At 37.1% G+C, this 20911-nt stretch overlaps 1 protein-coding gene across 10 annotated transcripts in view; it reads left to right on the forward strand.

Annotated features, from left to right (window-relative positions):
• Positions 1-13967, forward strand: part of EXOC1 (exocyst complex component 1) — a 53681-nt gene extending 39714 nt beyond the window's left edge. For all 10 annotated transcript variants that reach the window (XM_050790538.1, XM_050790541.1, XM_050790542.1 and 7 more), the window contains 6 exons: positions 659-735; positions 1889-2117; positions 5041-5224; positions 8680-8879; positions 11342-11536; positions 13299-13967. In XM_050790538.1, coding sequence (XP_050646495.1) covers positions 659-735; positions 1889-2117; positions 5041-5224; positions 8680-8879; positions 11342-11536; positions 13299-13451 — 1038 coding nt within the window. In that variant the 3' untranslated portion in view covers positions 13452-13967. The remainder of the gene's footprint in view (positions 1-658; positions 736-1888; positions 2118-5040; positions 5225-8679; positions 8880-11341; positions 11537-13298) is intronic.
• The last annotated feature ends 6944 nt before the right edge of the window (positions 13968-20911 follow it).

The raw sequence follows: 20911 nt of genomic DNA on the forward strand, positions 1-20911 counted from the left end.
CATGTAAGAGAGTAAGATGAGAGAGTTTCTTGAATATTATGAAGAACTTAAAAATAGTGCAAATAAAGTGTTTTTTAAATTATCATCTTAAAATTGTATGCCTCAGACAACCAACTTATAAAAGCAGTCATAAAATAAACGAGAAATTATTATAAATGGTTTAGAGCGTTCATTGCTATGGTAGTAATGGTGGCAAATTTATTTGTTGGCTTCTGTGAGAATTTTTTCTAGCATTTTTTTAATGCTGAAGTTTTATTAGAATAATTGATGAGATTTCCTGAATTTTTTAAATTCTCTTTTGAAAGTTGTGTTTGGACATTTTCTATTTTTGTGGTTGTCGTTGTCGAGCTGCCCCCTTCCCACACCTTGCATTCAGCTTCCTGCACCTCCCCACTTCCCCTCAGGTGCACACACAAATACAACTTCTCACCCCACAAAAGTTCTTGGATAAAACCTAAGAACAGAGTATCTCATGAACATTCTTAAATAGCATACTAAATTATATAGCTAGCTTTAGCATAATGCTACCTTTAAAAATCACTATTTTTCATAATGTATTCTTTCCTAGGAATTTTAAGACTGAGCAGGCTTTCGCTATATAAATACTAGTTAAATTGTTGGTCTTCTATTATGTAAAGTGCCTGAATAATTTTTGCAGGCTGAAGCAGAGGACCTGGATGGAGGAACATTATCACGGCAACATAATTGTGGCACACCACTGCCTGTTTCATCTGAGTATGTCTTTGTTACTATCATTTATTTTGGAAAAAATAAACTTTAAAACGTGGAATGGGCCGGGCGCGGTGGCTCACGCCTGTAATCCCAGCACTTTGGGAGGCCGAGGCGGGCGGATCACAAGGTCAGGAGATCGAGACCACGGTGAAACCCCGTCTCTACTAAAAATACAAAAAATTAGCCGGGCGCGGTTGTGGGCGCCTGTAGTCCCAGCTACTCGGGAGGCTGAGGCAGGAGAATGGCGTGAACCCGGGAGGCGGAGCTTGCAGTGAACCGAGATCGCGCCACTGCACTCCAGCCTGGGCAACAGAGCCAGACTCCGTCTCAAAAAAAAAAAAAAAAAAAAAAAAAAAAAACGTGGAATGCTGCTCATGGCGGGGTCTAGATGTTTCTCAGTAGCCTGACGGTACTCTGAGCACCAGTGTGTGTGTGCATTGTCTTATCAGACATTTTACTGATTTAAAATTCATCCTATTTTATGGCTCTTCAGCTCTTCCTTGCTCCAGGACTCACAGAAGATGAAGTCAATCTGTTGTTTGCTGGTATGGGGAAGCCTTTGAATTGTAGTGTATTTCTTAGAAATCACAAAGCACATTTCATGACCCAGCTTTACAAATTAAAGCTAATTCAAATGATAAAGCTCAACGTTAGTAAAATATTTTTATATCAAAAACTGCTATAATCATATTTAGACATTTTTATTTGTTTTTTGTTGTTGTTATTGTTGTTGCTGTTTTCTGAGACCGAGTCTCCCTCTGTTGCCCAGGCTGGAATGCAATGGCACCATCTCAGCTCACTGCAACTTCCACCTCCCGGGTTCGAATGATTCTCCTGACTCAGCCTCCCAAGTAGCTGGGATTACAGACATGCACCACCACGTCTGGCTAATTTTTGTAATTTTGGTAGAGACAGGGTTTCACCATGTTGGCCAGGCTAGTTTCGAACTCCTGACCTCAGGTGACCTGCGCGCCTTGGCCTCCCAAAGTGCTGGGATTACAGGCATGAGCCACCGTGCCCGGCTATCTAGACATTTTTAATTGAAATTTAATTATGGTATTTTTGTCCTTTTGTATATACCCAGTGGATTAAAGTTAAAGGTGAATTCACCTGAAGCTTGTTATAACTTTATATATCTTGTCTGTTTTCTGAACAGGAAAGATATGATCCGCCAAATGATGATTAAAATATTTCGCTGCATTGAGCCAGAGCTGAACAACCTAATTGCATTAGGAGACAAAATTGACAGCTTTAACTCTCTTTATATGCTAGTCAAAATGAGTCATCATGTGTGGACTGCACAAAATGTGGACCCTGCTTCTTTCCTAAGTACTACATTGGGAAATGTTTTGGTGACTGTCAAAAGGAACTTTGACAAATGCATTGTGAGTTTGCTTTTTTAAAAAAATACCTTAGCATCCTAGTCATTGCAAAATATAGGTAAATGTATTTAAATCGAGGGATTTCCAGCTTTCTGTTGGGGAATCTGTTGTTCATGTCCCTCAAAGCAGGGCATGGCAACAATCTGCATGAACAGAGTTAGTTGGGTGGCACTATGCCAGCTAGTTTCCCTTCCACACTGTGAATCTTGGCAAGTTCTGGAGGACGTGGCACAGCGGCGGCAGTTGCTTAAGAGATCCACTCGAGGCCAGACGTAGTGGCTCACATCTGTAATGCCAGCACTTTGGGAGGCTGAGGTGGGCAGATCACCTGAGGTCAGGAGTTCGAGACCAGCCTGGTCAACATGGCGAAACCCCGTCTCTACTAAAAATACAAAAATTAGCCAGGCGTGGTAGCACACACCTATAATCCCAGCTACTCGGGAGGCTGAGGCAGGAGAATTGCTTGAACCTGTGAGGCGGAGGTTGCAGTGAGCCAAGATTGCAACAGTGCTCTCCAGCCTGGGTGACAAGAGTGAAGACTGTCTCAAAAAAAAGAAAAATTCACTGAATAACTGACATCTCAGTTTATTAGTCAGTGACCATTGATTTAATGAAACAATTGAAACTATCACTTGGGTTTATTGTTATTGTTCTTTTAATACTTTCTAATAAGAAAACTAATTTGATTATTTTAATTGTTTAATTTATTTTAATTAATAGTTTAGTAGCTTTAATAATTGTATTTTATTTTAAGAATAAATTGTTATAACTGAGCAATTATCATTTTCTTCCTAATAGAAAAAAATTTAACAACTTTCTTACTATCTGTTACTTTTTTTTTTTTTTTTTTTGAGATGGAGTCTCATTCTCATTGCCCAGGCTGGAGTGCAACAGTGCAATCTCGGCTCACCTCAACCTCCGCCTCCTGGGTTCAAGCAATTCTCCAGCCTCAGCCTCCTGAGTAGCTGGGATTACAGGCATGAGCCACCATGCCCGGCTAGTTTTATATTTTTAGTAGAGATGGGATTTCTCCATGTTGGTCAGGCTGGTCTCAAACTCCCAACCTCAGGTGATCCGCCCACCTTGGCCTCCCAAAGTGCTGGGATTACAGGCATGAGACACTGCACCCAGCTGTCTGTCTGTTACATTTTTTACACTTGTATGTATGAATTGGGCTGGGCCAGGTTAAAAAATGCTTCATGAACACTTCTCAAGGTGTGGCACTAGAGAAAGTAATCGAGACAAAGATATAAATTCACATATTCTCATAAGTTGCATATATATATAAAGGACATAGGTTTGCCACTAAAGGGTGGTTTCTTCTACCTATCATCCTTCTCTATATCTTATTTTAATTCTTATTTTAATAATATCTTATTTGTGATAAGATCTTATCTCTCATTTATGAATGCTGGTCAATAAGATCAATAGACCAGCATTTATAAATGAGTGCTTACTGTGTACCAGGCACAAGTCTGAGCACTTTGCACATACTATGTCATCTAATCTTAAACCCAGCCCCTCAATAGGGTAGATTGTTTGAAAGGTGAAGTTACTTTCTCCAGGTCCACAGTTTAAAAATATGGGTCTTGTATTCAAGACAGTCTGGTTCTAGTACCTGCGATCTTACCACTACCTTTTCTACTGCATCCATTTTTCACCTCACAGTTGCCAATACTGATGAAGTGGAACATGAGTACACATAATATGAAATAATTGACTATGCTCATAGGGTTTTTTTATACTGATGTCAGAAGCCTAGAGATAATTATTTTGCTAATCCATATGTCATATGGTTTTCGAGTTATACTCCCCAAATCTCAATACAATGAAATTTGAGGTAGAAACTGAAATAATACAAAAGTATTTGGCAGTGTAATCATTCCTACTGAGTAGATTTAGATCCCTTCAGAACCATAGAACCATAATTGAATCCGTGGATCGTTTTGAACCTAGGATTCTGTCTGCATGAAACATGTCTTTCACATTTTGTCATATCATGCACAAGCAGTTTGTGGAACTAAGAATAAGTGACTAATAAATATATGGAAAACTAAATAATGCAAATCCATATGGAAATGCCTGTCCTCCTTCTTTGTTTCTATACTCTGAAAATAGAGAATTTGTCTATCCAGACAGAAATTTTAGACTGATGAAAATTGGAAATGACTGTGGTTCTCAAACTTGACCATGTGGCCACCAACCAGAAGTTACCTGGAGGGATCCTATAGGTGCTCTAGAATCTGCTCTCCTGTAACCTAAAATCAGTAATTGCCTTGTACTCATCTTTCATAAATGGTAGAAATGTGTGTTGACTGTTTTTACTTTGTACAGAGACTTGAAGTTCACAGCCTTGATTGTATTTTGTTTTGTTTCATTTTATTTTATTTTTTGAGACAGAGTCTTGCTCTATCGCCCAGGCTGGAGTGTAGTGGCGCAATCCTGGCTCACTTTAACCTCTGCCTCCCAGGTTCAAGAAATTCTCATTCCTCAGCCTCCCAAGTAGCTGGGATTACAGGCATGTGCCACCCCGCCCAGCTAATTTTTTTGTGTGTTTTTTGTAGAGATGAGGTTTCACTGTATTGGCCAGGCTGGTCTTGAACTCTTGGCCTCTAACGATCCACCCACCTTGGCCACCCAAAGTGCTGGGATTACAGGCATGAGCCACCGTCCCCAGCTTATAGTTGATTTTAAATAATCTGTATTACTTTGATTTTCTTAAACTTACTGTAAAATGGTTTTATTATCTATAGAATTAGTTTTTCTTAATTAGTAAGCATCCAAAGTGTTCTAGCTACCACGTGATATCCTGCCTCTATGATATCTGTGCATATATCTATATCTCCATCTATATATTTTGTTGTGATTATATGTAGTTTTAAAGTTGCTTGGTTATTTATCTCCCTTGCTCTCTGCCTAACTATAGAGTAACCAAATAAGGCAAATGGAAGAAGTAAAGATCTCAAAGAAGAGTAAAGTCGGAATTCTTCCATTTGTTGCTGAATTTGAAGAATTTGCTGGACTTGCAGAATCAATCTTTAAAAATGCTGAGCGTCGTGGAGACCTAGATAAAGCATACACCAAACTTATCAGAGGAGTGTTTGTTAATGGTAAGCTTTTGTTATGTTCTAAAGAATTGTTGTAGCTATTGTTTTTATTTCTGGTAACTAAGAAGTCGGGAACAGATAGGTTCATTATTTTGTGTATCTTACAGTCTTTTTTAGGTTTTCTAACATTAAAGATTTCTTGAATTTGAAAAATAAAACCTATTCATAATCATTAGGAACCACTTACATTTTAGGGTTCATATGGGCTTATGACTATGCAAAATTGAAAATCTTTTTTTTTTTTTTTTAAGATGGGCCTCACTCTGTCACCCAGGCTGGAGTGCAGTGGCATTATATTGGCTCACTGCAACCTCCACCTCCCAGGCTCAAATGATCCTCCCACCTCACCTTCCCAAGTAGCTGGGACTACAGGTGCACCCCACCACACCCTGCTAATTTTTTGTAGAAAATCATTTTTTAAACACAAAAACATGACCTTCCAGATTACATTTGCATTTCAACAAGTGGTCTTCTAGAGATGATGGGCTGTGATGTGTGTGTGACCTTAAGCAAATCAATTCATTTATTTAGGCCTCAGTTTTCCATATCTATTATACAAGGAAATTAGTACTAAAATACAGGAGAAATTAGTGCTGAAATACTATAACTCGCTTTCTTCCTGTGTCAGATCCCACAATTAAGTTACAGAAAAGTCTGGGCATGTCATTTCATGTGAAATAAATGATCTGATTGCATATATTCAGGAATTGTAGAAGCTAAAGAATTGGCAGGAAATGGAATCATTTCACCAATTATTGCCCAGGCTGGAGTACTGTGGCATAATCTCGGCTCACTGCAACCTTCACCTCCTGAGTTTGAGCAATTCTCCTGCCTCAGCCTCCTAAGTAGCTGGAATTATAGGCAGGTGTCATCACACCCAGCTAATTTTTGTATCTTTAGTAGAGACGGGGTTTCACCATGTTGGCCAGACTTGTCTCAAACTCTTGACCTCAAGTGATCTGCCTGCCTTGGCCTCCCAAAGTGCTGGGATTACAGGCATGAACCACTGTGCCCGCCCTTGATTTTTCCTTTTAAAATTCAAAGTAGCTTTGCTTTATCTGATTCTAAAGTAATGTGGCTAGGCACACTGGCCCACACCTGTAATCGCCGTACTTTGGAAGGACCAGTTTGGGGATTGCTTGAGCCCAGGAGTTGAAGACCAGCCTGGGCATCATAGTGAGGCCTTGTCTCTATAAAAAAAATCAAAAAAATTAGCCAGGTGTGGTGGTGTGTCCCTGAGTTTCAGCTGCACAGGAGGCTGAGGCAGGAGAATCATTTGAGCTCAGGAGGTCAAGGCTGCAGTGAGCCTTGTTCATGCCACTGCACTCTAGCCTGGATGACAACGCCAGACCATGTGTTAAAAATAAATAATAAATGAATTAATTCATTCATTATTCTTTGTAAATGAATTAATTCATTTATAAAGAAACTAAAATGTATAAAACTTAAGAACAGACAGATATTCCTTTAATTGGATAAAAAATCTATCTCAGGCCTAAAGCTTACATGACACTTAACTGCAATAGTAGAGACATTCCCTCTGAAATCAGTTTAAAGCAGAAATATTGTTAGATCCTTTATTATTTAGCATTGTTATTGAAGTGCTAGCCAGTACAAGACCTGAAACATAACTATTTATCCACAAAAATCAGCAAATAGAATTTTCAAATCAGGAAGAAAGATCATTTTTAATCTTATTGTACAGAGATAATGTTAAATTTTTATTCTTCCAAACTTTTCAATTCCCTGTCCCTCTCTTCTATATATGTGCATATTGTGTGTGTGTGTTTTCTTTAATATAAAAATGTTATCATATCTGACACACTATTTTTGAAGCTGCTGGACTCTATGTAATCTTAGTACCTTTCCTTGTTAGTTAATATAGATAAACAAAATCATTTTTAACGATTACATAGTCATCCATATGTCATTATCCATTTACCAAATCTTCTATTAATAAACATTTAGGGTTTTTTTAACCTGTATCATTTTCCTACTAAAAGTTACCAGTCTTTCCCTACTGTCACAGGGAGTTTTGATTTATGTCGCTCACTGTGAGGATTCAGTGAATAAGTTGTGTACACATATAATAGTTCGTCTGGTACTGTCATTTCCCTTTTACATGACATTCCAAAATGACAAAAACCATTGGCGATCATACACACACACACGCGCGCGCGCGCGCGCACGATCAAGACATATTGATCTACATCAGAAAGAATAAAATGTAAAAATCTAATGCAGTATAAAGAGTCAATGATCAAATTATGCTTAATGAATCTTATAATTCATTTAATTTCCCCTGCCCACAATTCTCCTAAATTGTACTTTTGTTGTAATTAGTTTAGAACATGGAAATTTGCAATGTATTTTTATTTTGAACATATTGTCTAAGTTGGAACTTTCCAAAATTTGTCAAGAATCAAAATAAAGAGAAACATCTTGTGAGTTTCAAATATCTCTTCTAATAATACATGCTCAAAAAATAGATAATGAGATTACTTAACTACATATGCACACATCACTCACTATGAAGATTCAGTAAATAAGTTAATGCATGTTCTTCTATACTCTCTGGTACATACAATAAAAAGTTTTCAACACAGAAAAAAATAAAATAAAATAAAATAAACATTTAGGGTTTTTTTAGTTTATATATCTTTGTATACTTGTCAAATAATTTCTTTAGGGTAAATTACTAGAAATGGAATTACTGGGTCAAAGGGTTTATGTATCTCAAGTCTTTTCCCAAATTGTGATACAGAAAGCTTATGTCAGTTTAGTGCTATGAGCAGTTGCATTACAACTGTACAAATGCTGGATATTACTAGGTATTACCAATCTTTTTATTCTGTGTCAACCTGATAGGCTATAAATTATCTCACTATTTTATTTTGCATTTCATTGATTTTGTGTATGGTGTGTTTACATGAATTTTCAAATTTTATGTCCAATTTATTCATCTTTCCCCTTAATAGTCTTCTGAATTTTGGGCCATTCTCAGCAAGGTCACCCCATCACAAAATTATTATTTTTCAATTAGCTATATTTTCTTTAGTACTTATGATTATATTAATTTATTTGTTTGCTTTTTACATTTTAAATAATTTAGCAATTCAGAATTTGGCTGCAAGATGTAAAATAGGGACCTAAATTTCATATATTAAAATGGTCCAGCTGGTTGTCCTAACACACTTTGAATAATTCATCATTTCTCCATTGATTTGAAACGCTACTTTTATTATATACTGAATTTCCATGTACACATGGGACTGTTTTAGGATAACTTTTTATGATGATTAGGTAGATCTGAAAACTCCCATTACAATATATTTTATTAAGTCCAGAAATGTGCTTAATTCTTAAACTTACAAATGAAAAAATAATTAATCATATAAATGTGGCTAAATACGGTCATACTCAGAGATGTTATTTTATTTTTTCTGTTTTGGTTTTAGTGGAGAAAGTAGCAAATGAAAGCCAGAAGACCCCCAGGGATGTGGTTATGATGGAAAACTTTCACCATATTTTTGCAACTCTTTCTCGATTGAAAATCTCATGTCTAGAAGCAGAAAAAAAAGACGCCAAACAAAAATACACAGATCACCTTCAGTCTTATGTCATTTACTCTTTAGGACAACCTCTTGAAAAACTAAATGTAAATATATTTTCATTCAGTATTTTTCCTACTTTTGAACCTATACACATAAGTTTGCATATGAATAACCTGCAGACATTTATCTTAAATTTTCTCATGTGTTGGTGCAAAGGGGAGTCAGTTATTGAAGCTGCCAGTGAGCCAGACACTGCTAGATGCTATATATTTTATTTCTTCTTTCTGTACATTATTTTTATACATTATTTATCTATTATATTTTAATGATAATTTTGCTAATATTCTATTACATATGCATTATTTCTTTTAATTCTTATAAACAATGATGTGTAAGCTAAGATAATATTATCCCCATTTCACAAATGAAGAAACTGAAAGTAAAAAAAACTTGCCCAACATTATAATAGCTTATAAATTACAAGCTGGGGGATGAACCTAGATTAGGCTTTGCCATTATTCTTTCCCATTTCTTACTTTATAAATGACCAAGTTAGCAATGTCTAGGTGGAAATTTCAGAAATATTATCAAGATAAAAGAAAAACCAAAAATTGCTTTCTACATTGCCTTTTACTTTTCTTTCCCTTCTTTTTCTTTCCTTACTTGAGTCATTTCCCAGAGCAAGTCTGTTAATTAAAGTTAAGAAATGATGATTTTAGGGAACTTTACGACATAGTGAAAGCTTAAATGAACCTTTTTAACTAACTTTGTCTACAATATAATTAGTTATCTTTTATAAGTTCTTAACTTGAAGTTAGAGTAAAATAGCACAGTGACTCACACCTGTAATCCCAGCACTTTGGGAGGCCAAGGCAGGTAGATCACGAGGTCAGAAGATCGAGACCATCCTGGCTAACACAGTGAAACTCCGTCTCTACTAAAAATATTTTTAAAAAAGTAACCGGGCGTGGTGGCGTGCGCCTGTAGTCCCAGCTACTCAGGAGGCTGAGGCAGGAGAATCACTTGAACCTGGGAGGCAGTGATTACAGTAAGCCGAGATCACGCCGCTGCACTCCAGCCTGGGCTACAGAGCAAGACTCAGTCTCAAAAAAAAAGAATATGTATCTACTATCAGCAATTCAGAGAAATACTTGAAAGGCATTTAATCAAATGCAGAACTAATTCCTTATAAAACTTAAGAACAGACAAATATTCCTTTAATTGGATAAAAGATCTGTCTCAGGCCTAAAGCTTACATGATACTTAACTGCAACGTTAGAGACATTCCCTCTGAAATCAATGTAAAGCAGAAATATTGTTAGATCATTTATTATTTAGCATTGTTGTTGAAGTGCTAGCCAGTTCAACAAGACCTGAAACATAAACAGGAGATATGGAGAAGAGAGACAAGATTATCACTGCCTGTATATGATATGTTGAAATTACTGGTGTTGATTAAGTGACAGGATTCAAGGCAAATATACTGAAAAACAATGTATTTCCTGTCTACCAATTAAGAGCTTATGTAACAACAAAAGTTTTAAAGCACTAAGAATAACTTGTCAAAGAATGATAATTTAATGAATAAATAATCACTAAGAAAATTTTAGAAAAAAGTAATGAGAGGGAATGGGGTTTGTCAGTATTAATTCTTTGTATCGTGCTCAAATACAGGCATGCCAGTCAATAAAAGTATATATATATATATAAAAGAAGACCTGGGAATAATATTTATAACAATATAACAGAGTCAGTATATTTAATATAAAAGATTTATTAAAATCAATAAGAAAAGCACTAAGACCTCAATTTATAAATGGGGCAAGGGGCCTGAATCACTACTAAATATATGAAAGCAGGTTAGCCTTATTTATAGGCAAAGAATTATAAAATAAAATGACAAACTTTTTTCACTCTGACAACCATTGTTTTAAATTGTCATAATGCTTATGGTAGTATAGTGAAGTAGCAACCTCATACACTGTTGACAGAAATATAAATTGATTGAGCTTTCCTGGCAAGGAGTTTGTATATATACTGAAGAATCTTTCAAATACTTAAAGTTACGCTCTTCAATAGAGTAATTATAGTTCTGGAAATTTAATCAGTAAGGTGGGTAAATACTTATATACAAAAAAAAATTATGACAAATATAGTAAATTTTCTAAAGTCCCACTAGATCTGGCAAGTCCAAAAAAAGACGGGGGAGTGGGATAAGTATCTAGTACTAGAGGAATGAATAATAATTGTGGTTTAGTCATAGTATGAAATATTATGCAGCCATTAAAATTTATATTCAGCAAAAAACAATATTAAATGTAGAATGTGACGTATGAAATATAATCTCATGTATGTATTCACACATCAAAAGATTAGAAGGAACTCTACAGTGTTACCAATGCTCGTCTCAGAAGTATGTGAATAAGGTGATTGTTATTTTATTGTTTATACTTTCACACACTGATTTTTGCATGGTGATTATACACTACTTTGTAAACAGATTTTTTTAAATGTAAGTAATAATAAAAACAGGTCTTAGCCATTGTTTCTTTTCATTTCCTTGAAGCATTTCTTTGACGGTGTTGAAGCTCGTGTGGCACAGGGCATAAGGGAGGAGGAAGTAAGTTACCAACTTGCATTTAACAAGCAAGAACTTCGTAAAGTCATTAAGGAGTACCCTGGAAAGGAAGTAAAAAAAGGTCTAGATAACCTCTACAAGAAGGTTGATAAACATTTATGTGAAGAAGAGAACTTACTTCAGGTATGCTGAGTTCTTTTGACCGTCTGGCTTGAGGATCCTTATATATATTGCTTTTCTTTAAATATTTTTCTAGAAATGCTATAGATCTAGAGCAGGACGTGAGTTCCATTAAAGTACAGACCAGATTAATGAATTGTGAGGAAGAAAGGAATACTACTTATATAAGAATATATGGCTATTTCTGCTTATTTCGTATTTCTACTTTATTATGGTGAAGCATTAAGTTTGTTTTTCTTTGGTTGGTTGGTTGGTTGGTTGGTTGGTTGAGTGCTTGGAATTAGAAATGGGTTCATAATCTGGCTCCAGATTAAGCTGCGTGACTTTGGGAAGTTACTTAACCTCTGTGAGCCTTAGTTCCCTTATTTCGAAAAGTGGAAGTGATACCTCTCTTGTATAGTAGCCACTGTATTGGGCAACATAGCAAGACCTTGTCTCTACTAAAAATTAAAACAATTAGCTGGGCATGGTGTCATGTGCCTGTAGTCCCAACTACTTGGGAAGCTGAGGCAGGAGGATCACTTGAGCCCAGGAGATTGAGGCTCCAGTGAACTATGATCATATCACTGCACTCCAGCCTAGGCAACAGAGTGAGGCCATGTCTCAAAAAAAAAAAAAAAAAACAAGAAAGAAAATGAGCTTAGAGGCTTAGAGAGTTGGAGTAATAGGACCAAGCTCCCATAACTAATGGGTAGTAGAGCTAAATTTAAAGACCAAATTAGGCCATTATTCTTTGTAAACCATATTGAAAGGCCCAGATATGAGTGAGAGTAATTCTGATTTCACCATCATGGAAGACTTCCTAAGGGATATTGCATTGTTTGTTTTAACCTCTGAAAGTCAGATGTATTTTAACAGGCAAAATGGGGATACAGGGAGTAGCATTCTAGAAAGAAATAATAAGAGCTAAACGACGAAAAATAAAAAGCATAATACTGCTTAGGGAATAGTGATTGGTCTCAAGTTGACAGGAATTTAGGATTTATGAGATTTAGGGTTTACATGAAAAAACCTTGGAAGAATACATTCCCTCAGCTGTCAAATAGGGAAGATGATCATAATACCCACCCTCACCAGGTCATCGTGAGACTTAGTACTCTAATATATTCATAAAGTGCTTTGTACTGTGCTGATAAAGAGTGAGCTTCAATTAAGCCATTATGTCAATATGTGTATCACATTGTGTCTTGATAGTTGTCTACATATTAGTCTCCACTGTTACACTGTAAATCACATGATTGCAGATAATGGGTCTGACTCATTTTGCTGTCCTCCAAGGCATCAAGCAATGTTTTGCATCAACAATTTTAGATAAAGAAAATTTTAAATTTTATAGGAAATGAAATTAAAGCATTATATTTTATATAATCACTAGTCTTAGTTCTATACATAATTGTGCATATCCATATCTGTGTTGCATATTGGAGTGTATGAGATAATAGCTAAAATGTCATGAGTGCTTACTTGTGTCAAACACAGTTCTAAGCACTTTATGTACATTTCTTATTTAATTCTCACAGCATTATGAGGAAGGTCTTATTATTATCTTGGTTTATAGATGAGGAACTTGAGGCGTAGAGCAGTGATGTCATATACTGAAGGTCACAAATCTTGTTGGTAAAAGTAACTAGGATTCTGGTTCCAGAATGCATGTTCTTAGCTACTATACTACCCAGATTCTTAGAATATGCCTTGGCATTATTTCCGCATACTAGATTACATATTATTTCCATTCATAGCCTAATGAATTTTTTTTTAATAATAGGTTGTGTGGCACTCCATGCAAGATGAATTTATACGCCAGTATAAGCACTTTGAAGGTTTGATAGCTCGCTGTTATCCTGGATCTGGTGTTACAATGGAATTCACTATTCAGGACATTCTGGATTATTGTTCCAGCATTGCACAGTCCCACTAAACCTTGGGAAAGAAGAAAAGATAAATGAATGAAGCATTTGAGTATACCAGACACTATACCAAAATACCAAGCAACTGTTTTGAGAACCCAGACTTAAAATTTTATGTATTATTAAATGTTAGATAAATGGGTAGTACCATACTACAAATGTTTAAATGTAAAATTACCAACCTATATAGCAGTTTTATTTGCCCTACAGGTTGCATACTGACTTAAGCATTTATGTCATCCTAAAATGCCTTTAGCATTTCTCAATGACTGGATGGGAAATTTTCCTTTATTGCCTAGCTGCTTGTGTTTCAGTGGTTGTCCTGTGTGCAGCGCATTTGGAGTTCTTCAGCTTTCACTGCTTCTCTGTTGCTTGCTAATCATGTAACTACTAAAATACTGTACAAAATTGTTTTTTTCACACTAACAAATGTGTATATGGAGAAGAGGGCTCATGTGATCATTTGTAAAGTTAGATTTTTGAGGATTATGTGACTGTAGTAATAAATGTGAAATAAATTTTCAAAATTGACATTTGATAATATTTTTAGGTCTATTATATGCTATCTTCTGTATTAAAGCAAGTTCTTACAAAATCCACATACAAAAATTAATTGCAAGTTTATATACCACAAAACACTTAAAACTTTAATAATAAGTAAAGTAAGCTGGGTGCAGTGGCTTATGCCTGTAATTCCAGCACTCTAGGAGGCCAAGGAGGGAGGACTGATTGAAGCCAGGAATTTGAGACTAGCCTGGGCAACACAGTGAGACCCTGACTCCATAGAAAAACAATTTTTTGTGGTGGCACATGTGTATAATCTAAGCCACTTGAGAAGCTGAGGCAGGAGGATTGCTGCAGCCCAAGAGTTTGAGTGAGTTGTGATTGTGCCACTGTACTCCATCCTGGGCAACATAGCAAGACACTGTCACTTAAAAAAATAATAAGAAAAATAATAATATTGAACCTGTTTAGTATTTGGGACTATAACAAAAGATGTGCTATGTCCTGAATTGTGTCCCCACTAAAATTTTATATTGATGCCCTAACCCCCCATGTGGCTATATTAGAGATAGGGTCTTTAAGGAGACCATTAAGTTTAAATGAGGTCAGAAGGGTAGAAACCTTGATCCAATAGACTCAAAGACCTTGTAAGAAGAGGAAGAGACACCAGACCTCACTCTCCCTCTGCCGTGGGAGGGCACAATGAGAAGGCAACTGTCTGCAAACCAGGAAGAGAGCCCTCACCAGAACCTGACCATGCTGGCACTGTGATCTCAGACTTCTAGCCTCCAAAACAGAAAATAAATTGTTTGGCAGCCCAAGCTAATACAAGATGTATAAGACCTTTACGGAGAAATTGTAACTACTGAAAGATATTAAAGAAGACCAAAATAAGTGAAGTATTTAATGTTTCCAGATGAGGACACACATACTGAAGTAGAAATGGCAGTTCTTTTTTTTTTTTTTTTTTTTTTGTCTTTTTTTAATTGAGAGACGATCTCAGCTCTGTTACCCAGGCTGGAGTGCAGTGGTGTGATGATAGCGTACGGCAGCCTCTATCTCCTGGGCTCAAGTGATCCTCCCACCTCAGCCTCCCAAGTAGCTGAGACTACAGATGCGCACCACCACATCTGGCTAATTTTTGTAGAAATGGTGTCTCACTATGTTGCTCAGGCTGATCTCAAACTCCTGGGTTCAAGTGATCCTTCTGCCTCAGCCTCCCAAGTAGCTGAGACTACAGATGCGCACCACCACATCTGGCTAATTTTATTTTTTGTAGAAATGGGGTCTCACTGTGTTGCTCAGGCTGATCTCAAACTCCTGGGTTAAAGTGATCCTTCTGCCTCAGCCTCCCAAAGCTCTAGTATTACAGGTGTGAGACACTGTGCCAGCTGGCAGTTATTTTCAAGTTTAAAGATTCAGCACAGTTCCAGTCAAAATCACAACTGTCTTGGTTTGGTTTTGTTTCTGTAGGACTTGACAAGCTGATTCTAACATTTATATGAAAGATCAAAAGACCAATAGCCAATACTCCCCTTGGAAGGTGGAAGGAGTTTCCTTATCAAGAATTATAATTAAAGCAGCATTTTATTGGTACGAAGATAAATAAATAGACCAGTGGAACAAAACTGAGAGCCCAGAAACAGAACCATAAAAATATGGACTCTCTATTACCCATGTGGCGTGGCAAGTCAGTGAGGAAATGATAGACTTGGAATAAATGGTACTGAGACATTTGGTAGTCCATAAGAGAAAAGGTGAAAATGGAACACCTTTCTCACACCACACACAAAATGAATTCCATGTGGACTGAATGCCTCATGCGTCTGTGTGAAGAGACCACCAGACAGGCTTTGTGTGAGCAACAAGGTTGTTTATTTCACCTGGGTGCAGGTGGGCTGAGTCTGAAAAGAAAGGGTCAGCAAAGGGTGGTGGGATTATCATTAGTTCTTATAGGTTTGGGGATAGGCAGTGGAGTTAAGAGCAATATTTTGCGGGCAGTGGGTGGATCTCGCAAAGTACATTCTCAAGGGTGGGGAGAATTACAAAGAACCTTCTGAAGGGTGGGGGAGATTACAAAGTACATTGATCAGTTAAGGTGGGGCAGAAACAAATCACAATGGTGGAATGTCATCAGTTAAGGCTATTTTCACTTCTGTGGATCTTCAGTTGCTTCAGGCCATCTGGATGTATACGTGCAGGTCACAGGGGATATGATGGCTTAGCTTGGGCTCAGAGGCCTGACACTGAATACCCAAATGTGAAAGGCAAAAACTATAGAACTTTTCAAAGACAGTGTAAGAAAATATCTTTTTTGCCTCAGGACAGAGAAGGATTTTGTTTAAAAAGACACAAAATCACAAATTGGAAAAAAATTAATAGATTTGACTATATTAAAAATAAGAACTTACACTATTTTGATGAAAGTGAAATAACAATCCACAAATTGAGAGAATAGAACTGCAACACATCACAAAACAATCAGCATCCAAAGCCTATTTTTAAGCTCCCAAAAATCAGTTTTAAAAAAAAACCGTAGAACAAAAAAACCCAAAAAACTTACAAAGGCATTTCACAGAAGAAGGAAGCAGAATGGCTAACAAGCGTATGAAGTGTTCACCTTTATTTGTTATCAAGGAAATGTGAATTCAGAAGGATGTGAAGCCATCAAAACACAAATGCTTCTACAATCACTTAAACCATTTGACATTATCTAGTAAAGATGTGTGTCACCTATGACTCAGTAATTCCAGTCTTAGGTGTGTGCCCCAAAGGACAGATCTTAAAATCCCTTATGTCCCTGCCAGATATGTCCCTTACTTTCCTGCTTTACACATTAGAATAACCTATGTGCTTACAAATACAGGTGCCTGGGCCCCACCTCCAGACATTACATTTCAATTGGTCCAGAGTGGGGCCCAAGCATCCATGGTTTTTAAAAGCTTCCCATTAATTCTGTTACTCTAAGGATTGAGAACCACTGCCACAAAGAAACTCATGTATTATGAATTAATAATACATAGGTTGGTCCAAAAGTCATTGCTATTAAAAGTAATGGCAAAAACTGCGATAACTTTTGCACCAAACTAATACAAAGTCTAATGAAAGTTCCCATCAGTACTTTTGTTTGTAATAACAAAAAACTGCAAACAACCCATATGTCCATAATAGTAGAGTGGATAGATTGAGGTATATAGTCATTCAATAGAATACCAATACAGTAACAAAAATGAGAGTACATTTTTGCTATACAAAGAATGTAGATTAATGACAGGAAAATAATGTCAGATGAAAAAAGTAAATCACAAAAGAATACATGCAGTATGATCCTATTAATATAAAAGTTCAAAAACCTTTAAGATTAAATAATATGTGGCTTGGGATTACAAATGTAAAACCAAAGAAAAGAGAATGATAAAATTCTGGAGTGATTGGAGGAGCAGGAAAGGAAGGGGATGGTGTCTGGCAGGGACATACAGGATTTTAAAGGGATATTAGAATATTCTTAAACTGGACAGTGCATATACAGATTTTATTATATCCTGATACTTTATATCCTACATATACTTTATTTTATTTTATTTTTTTTTTTTGAGACAGGGTCTTGCTCTGTCACCCAAGCTGGAGTACAGGGGCACGATCACAGCTTGCTGCAGCCTCAACCTCCTGGGCCCAAACAATCCTCCCACCTCAGCCTCCCAAGTAGCTGTGACTACAGATGCATGCCACCATGCCCTGCTAATTTTTTTTTTTTTTTTTTTTGGTAAAGAAGGGGTTTTGCTATGTTGCCCAAGCTGGTCTCAGACTCCTGGCCTCAAGCTATCTGCCCACTTCAGCCTCCCAAAGTGCTGGGATTACAGGCGTGAGCCATCATGCCCAGTCATAAATTTTATTTTATATCAATTTAATACTTGATTTAAATATTTAAAATCAAATTCATATATGTGGATATGCATATATCTTTACTGATAGATAATAAAACCTAGACATTTATAGATAATATCTGGGGCCAAAGGAGATTTTAGTGCCTTGATCAAGGTCCAAGCCAGGCATTAACAGAGCTGATATTCCACACAACGCCATACTCCCTCTCAAAGTGCCAAACACTTCCTTTTCTCTGCTGATATCAGGGATGGCACAGATATAAATATATATCACCTCTAAGGACAAAACACTGGTATCCTCGTTAGCAGGCAATGGTTAATTTTAATGAGGTGATATGGCTCTCACTTAAAAGCTGGTGAATAACTCCCATTAGTTATAGTTTTATAAACCTTAAAGTTCTATATTATTATTTGCTAGATGTGATAACGAGAGGAGCATAGAACTTTTAAACAAACTATTGAAAATCATAACTTAGAGAATACTTGTAGATGAGAAAGCACTAAGTAAAAATAGCTTTTCTAGGAAAGTTAAATGTGTAATATCAATGGTGTCAAAGAAAGATTATTAATTCTCATGGCTATCTGCTTTGGGATCCTCTACCTCAATGTTTCTCATTGTATTTATTAAACAACTGGGGATCTTGTTGAAATGCATATTCTGATTCAATAGGTTTTGTGTGGCTCAAGATTCTACATTTCTCACAAGCTCCCAAGTAGCATCAATGCTGCTGTTCCATAGCCCCTGCAGTTTGAGTTGCAAAGCTTTAAAGTGTAAAGTTACATCATTTGTGCCTCTGAACAGGTAAGGATTATTAGTTTTTTCTCCCTTGAGAGACAGTTGATAAGCTTGTGTTTTAAAAAGGGGTTCCCGGTTGTTACATTTGGTGGTACTGTGTTATAATGCTCACTTATCTAAATACCTGAGTGAATATACTCCTAAGCACATTAAGGAGTAATTCCTATTATCAAGAGAGGATGGGGAGAACTAAAAGTAGAACTACCATTTGATCCAGCAATCCCACTACTGGTATCTGCACAGAGGAAAACAAGTCATTATTCAAAAAAGATACTTGCATACGCATGTGCATAGCAGTACAATTCACAACTGCAAAACTGTGGAACCAACCTAAATCAATGACTGGATAAAGAAACTGTGATACATGTATATACGAAGGAATATTAGTCAACCATAAGAAGGAATGAATTAACAGCATTTGCAGTGACCTAGATGAGATTGGAGACTATTATTCTAAGTGAAGTAACTCAGGAATGGAAAACAAAACATTGTATGTTCTCACTGACACGTGGGAGCTAAGCTATGAGGATGCAAAGGCATAAGAATGATACAATGGACTTTGGGGACTTGGGGGGAAGAGTGGAAGGGGGGTGAGGGATAAAGGACTACAAATACAGTGCAGTGTATACTGCTCGGGTGATGGGTGCACCAAAATCTCACAAATCACCACTAAAGAACTTACTCATGTAATCAGACACCACCTCTACCCCAATAACTTATGGAAAATTTTTTAAAAAGAGAAAGAGGGTGGGGGAAGAAAGTCAAAAGGCAGTGGGATAGATGGAACGGGGAAGAGGAATATAGGAATACAGATGGAGAAAGTGTTATAGGATCAATAGGCTCATATGCCTGCTGCAGGAACAGACCAATTAACAGAGATAGCAGAGATGCCACACACAGTGTCTGGGCACAGCGGCTCATGCCTATAATTTCCACATTTTGGGAGGGCAAGGTGGGAGGATTCCTTGAGCCCAGGAATTTGAGACCAGTTTGGACACCATGGTGAGGCTCCGTCTCTACAAATTTTTTTTAAATAAGCTGTGCATGGTGGTAGGCACCTATAGTCCCAGCTACTAGGGAGGCTGAGACAGGAGGATCGCTTGAGCCCAGGAGTTTGAGGCTGCAGTGAACTGTGATTGCACCACTGCATTCCAGCCTGGGTGACAGAGCAAGAAAGACCCTGTCTCTATTTTTTTTTTAAATTAATTAATTATTGCAGGTGCCGAGCAAGAAGATGTGAGGAGACCCTCAAATCCATCTCCCAGAGAAGTTCCAGGCTGGAATTTTTAAGGGGATCATGGAGAGCGAAGGGTTGGAAAATTGGGGTCAGACAAGGGGGCTGGATCCATCAGGACGTGAAAACTACATTCTTTGGTGAGTCAATTCCTCATGGGGGGCCTTCAGACCAGCTGAGTCAGTAGTGTGATCCGTGTGCAGGACCTGAAGGACTATTTCCAAGGGAAAACTGACATTTCACAATGTGTAAGTTGTTATCTATAGAGCAATTAAGGAAAATGGTAATCTAGGGTCTACGTGATTCTAGGACACTAGGCACCAAACAACCATGAAGAAGCAAGCCAGAGAGCAAGCTGACCTCATGGTTAATGCTGAAAATGCTGCAAGCTTGGTTTATTTTCCTTTCTCCCCTCTCTCCTTCCCCGGTTAATTTTATAAAGTTTACAGGGCAGTTTCAAAAGGGAGTTCTAGGAGGCAATGAAGAATACAATAAGCAAGACAAAGCAACGGCAGCCTGTGAGCATATTGCTTGCCCAATGGTCTTGTGAGAATGGCGTCTCCACGTTCAGCATCTCAGTCAAAACCTCACTTGCATATCTGGATCTCACATACAAGATGATGGGTCTTTCTAAAAGTTACATATTTTGTTTAATTGGCTAGAAGAGAGGGTAGTGAAGAAGTTAAATTGAAGAATCTCTTCTGATCTGAATTTTATACTTGTCTCCATTGAATTTTAAACAGCTTTTCCTGTCATCCTTTAATTTAAATTATGTTGCCCCGTAATTCCCACATAAGAGCCTATTCTTTGCCTTCGTAGCACTTACCAGAATTTGAAATATATTTATTTGTCTCTTTATTTCTTCAGTATCTTGCCTCCCACACTTAGACTACAAGGTTTATAATTTGGATCAAGACTCTTCTGTTTACTAGTATCTATCTAGCACTTGTAAGTACTTAATAAATGTTACACTTTGGGGACTTGGGGGATTTTGTTTTGAGGCAAGTTCTCGCTGTGTTTCCCAGGCTGGAGTGCAGTAGCACAATCATGGCT

The sequence above is a fragment of the Macaca thibetana genome, chromosome 5 (genome assembly GCF_024542745.1).
Source record: "Macaca thibetana thibetana isolate TM-01 chromosome 5, ASM2454274v1, whole genome shotgun sequence".
Lineage (NCBI taxonomy): Eukaryota > Metazoa > Chordata > Mammalia > Primates > Cercopithecidae > Macaca > Macaca thibetana.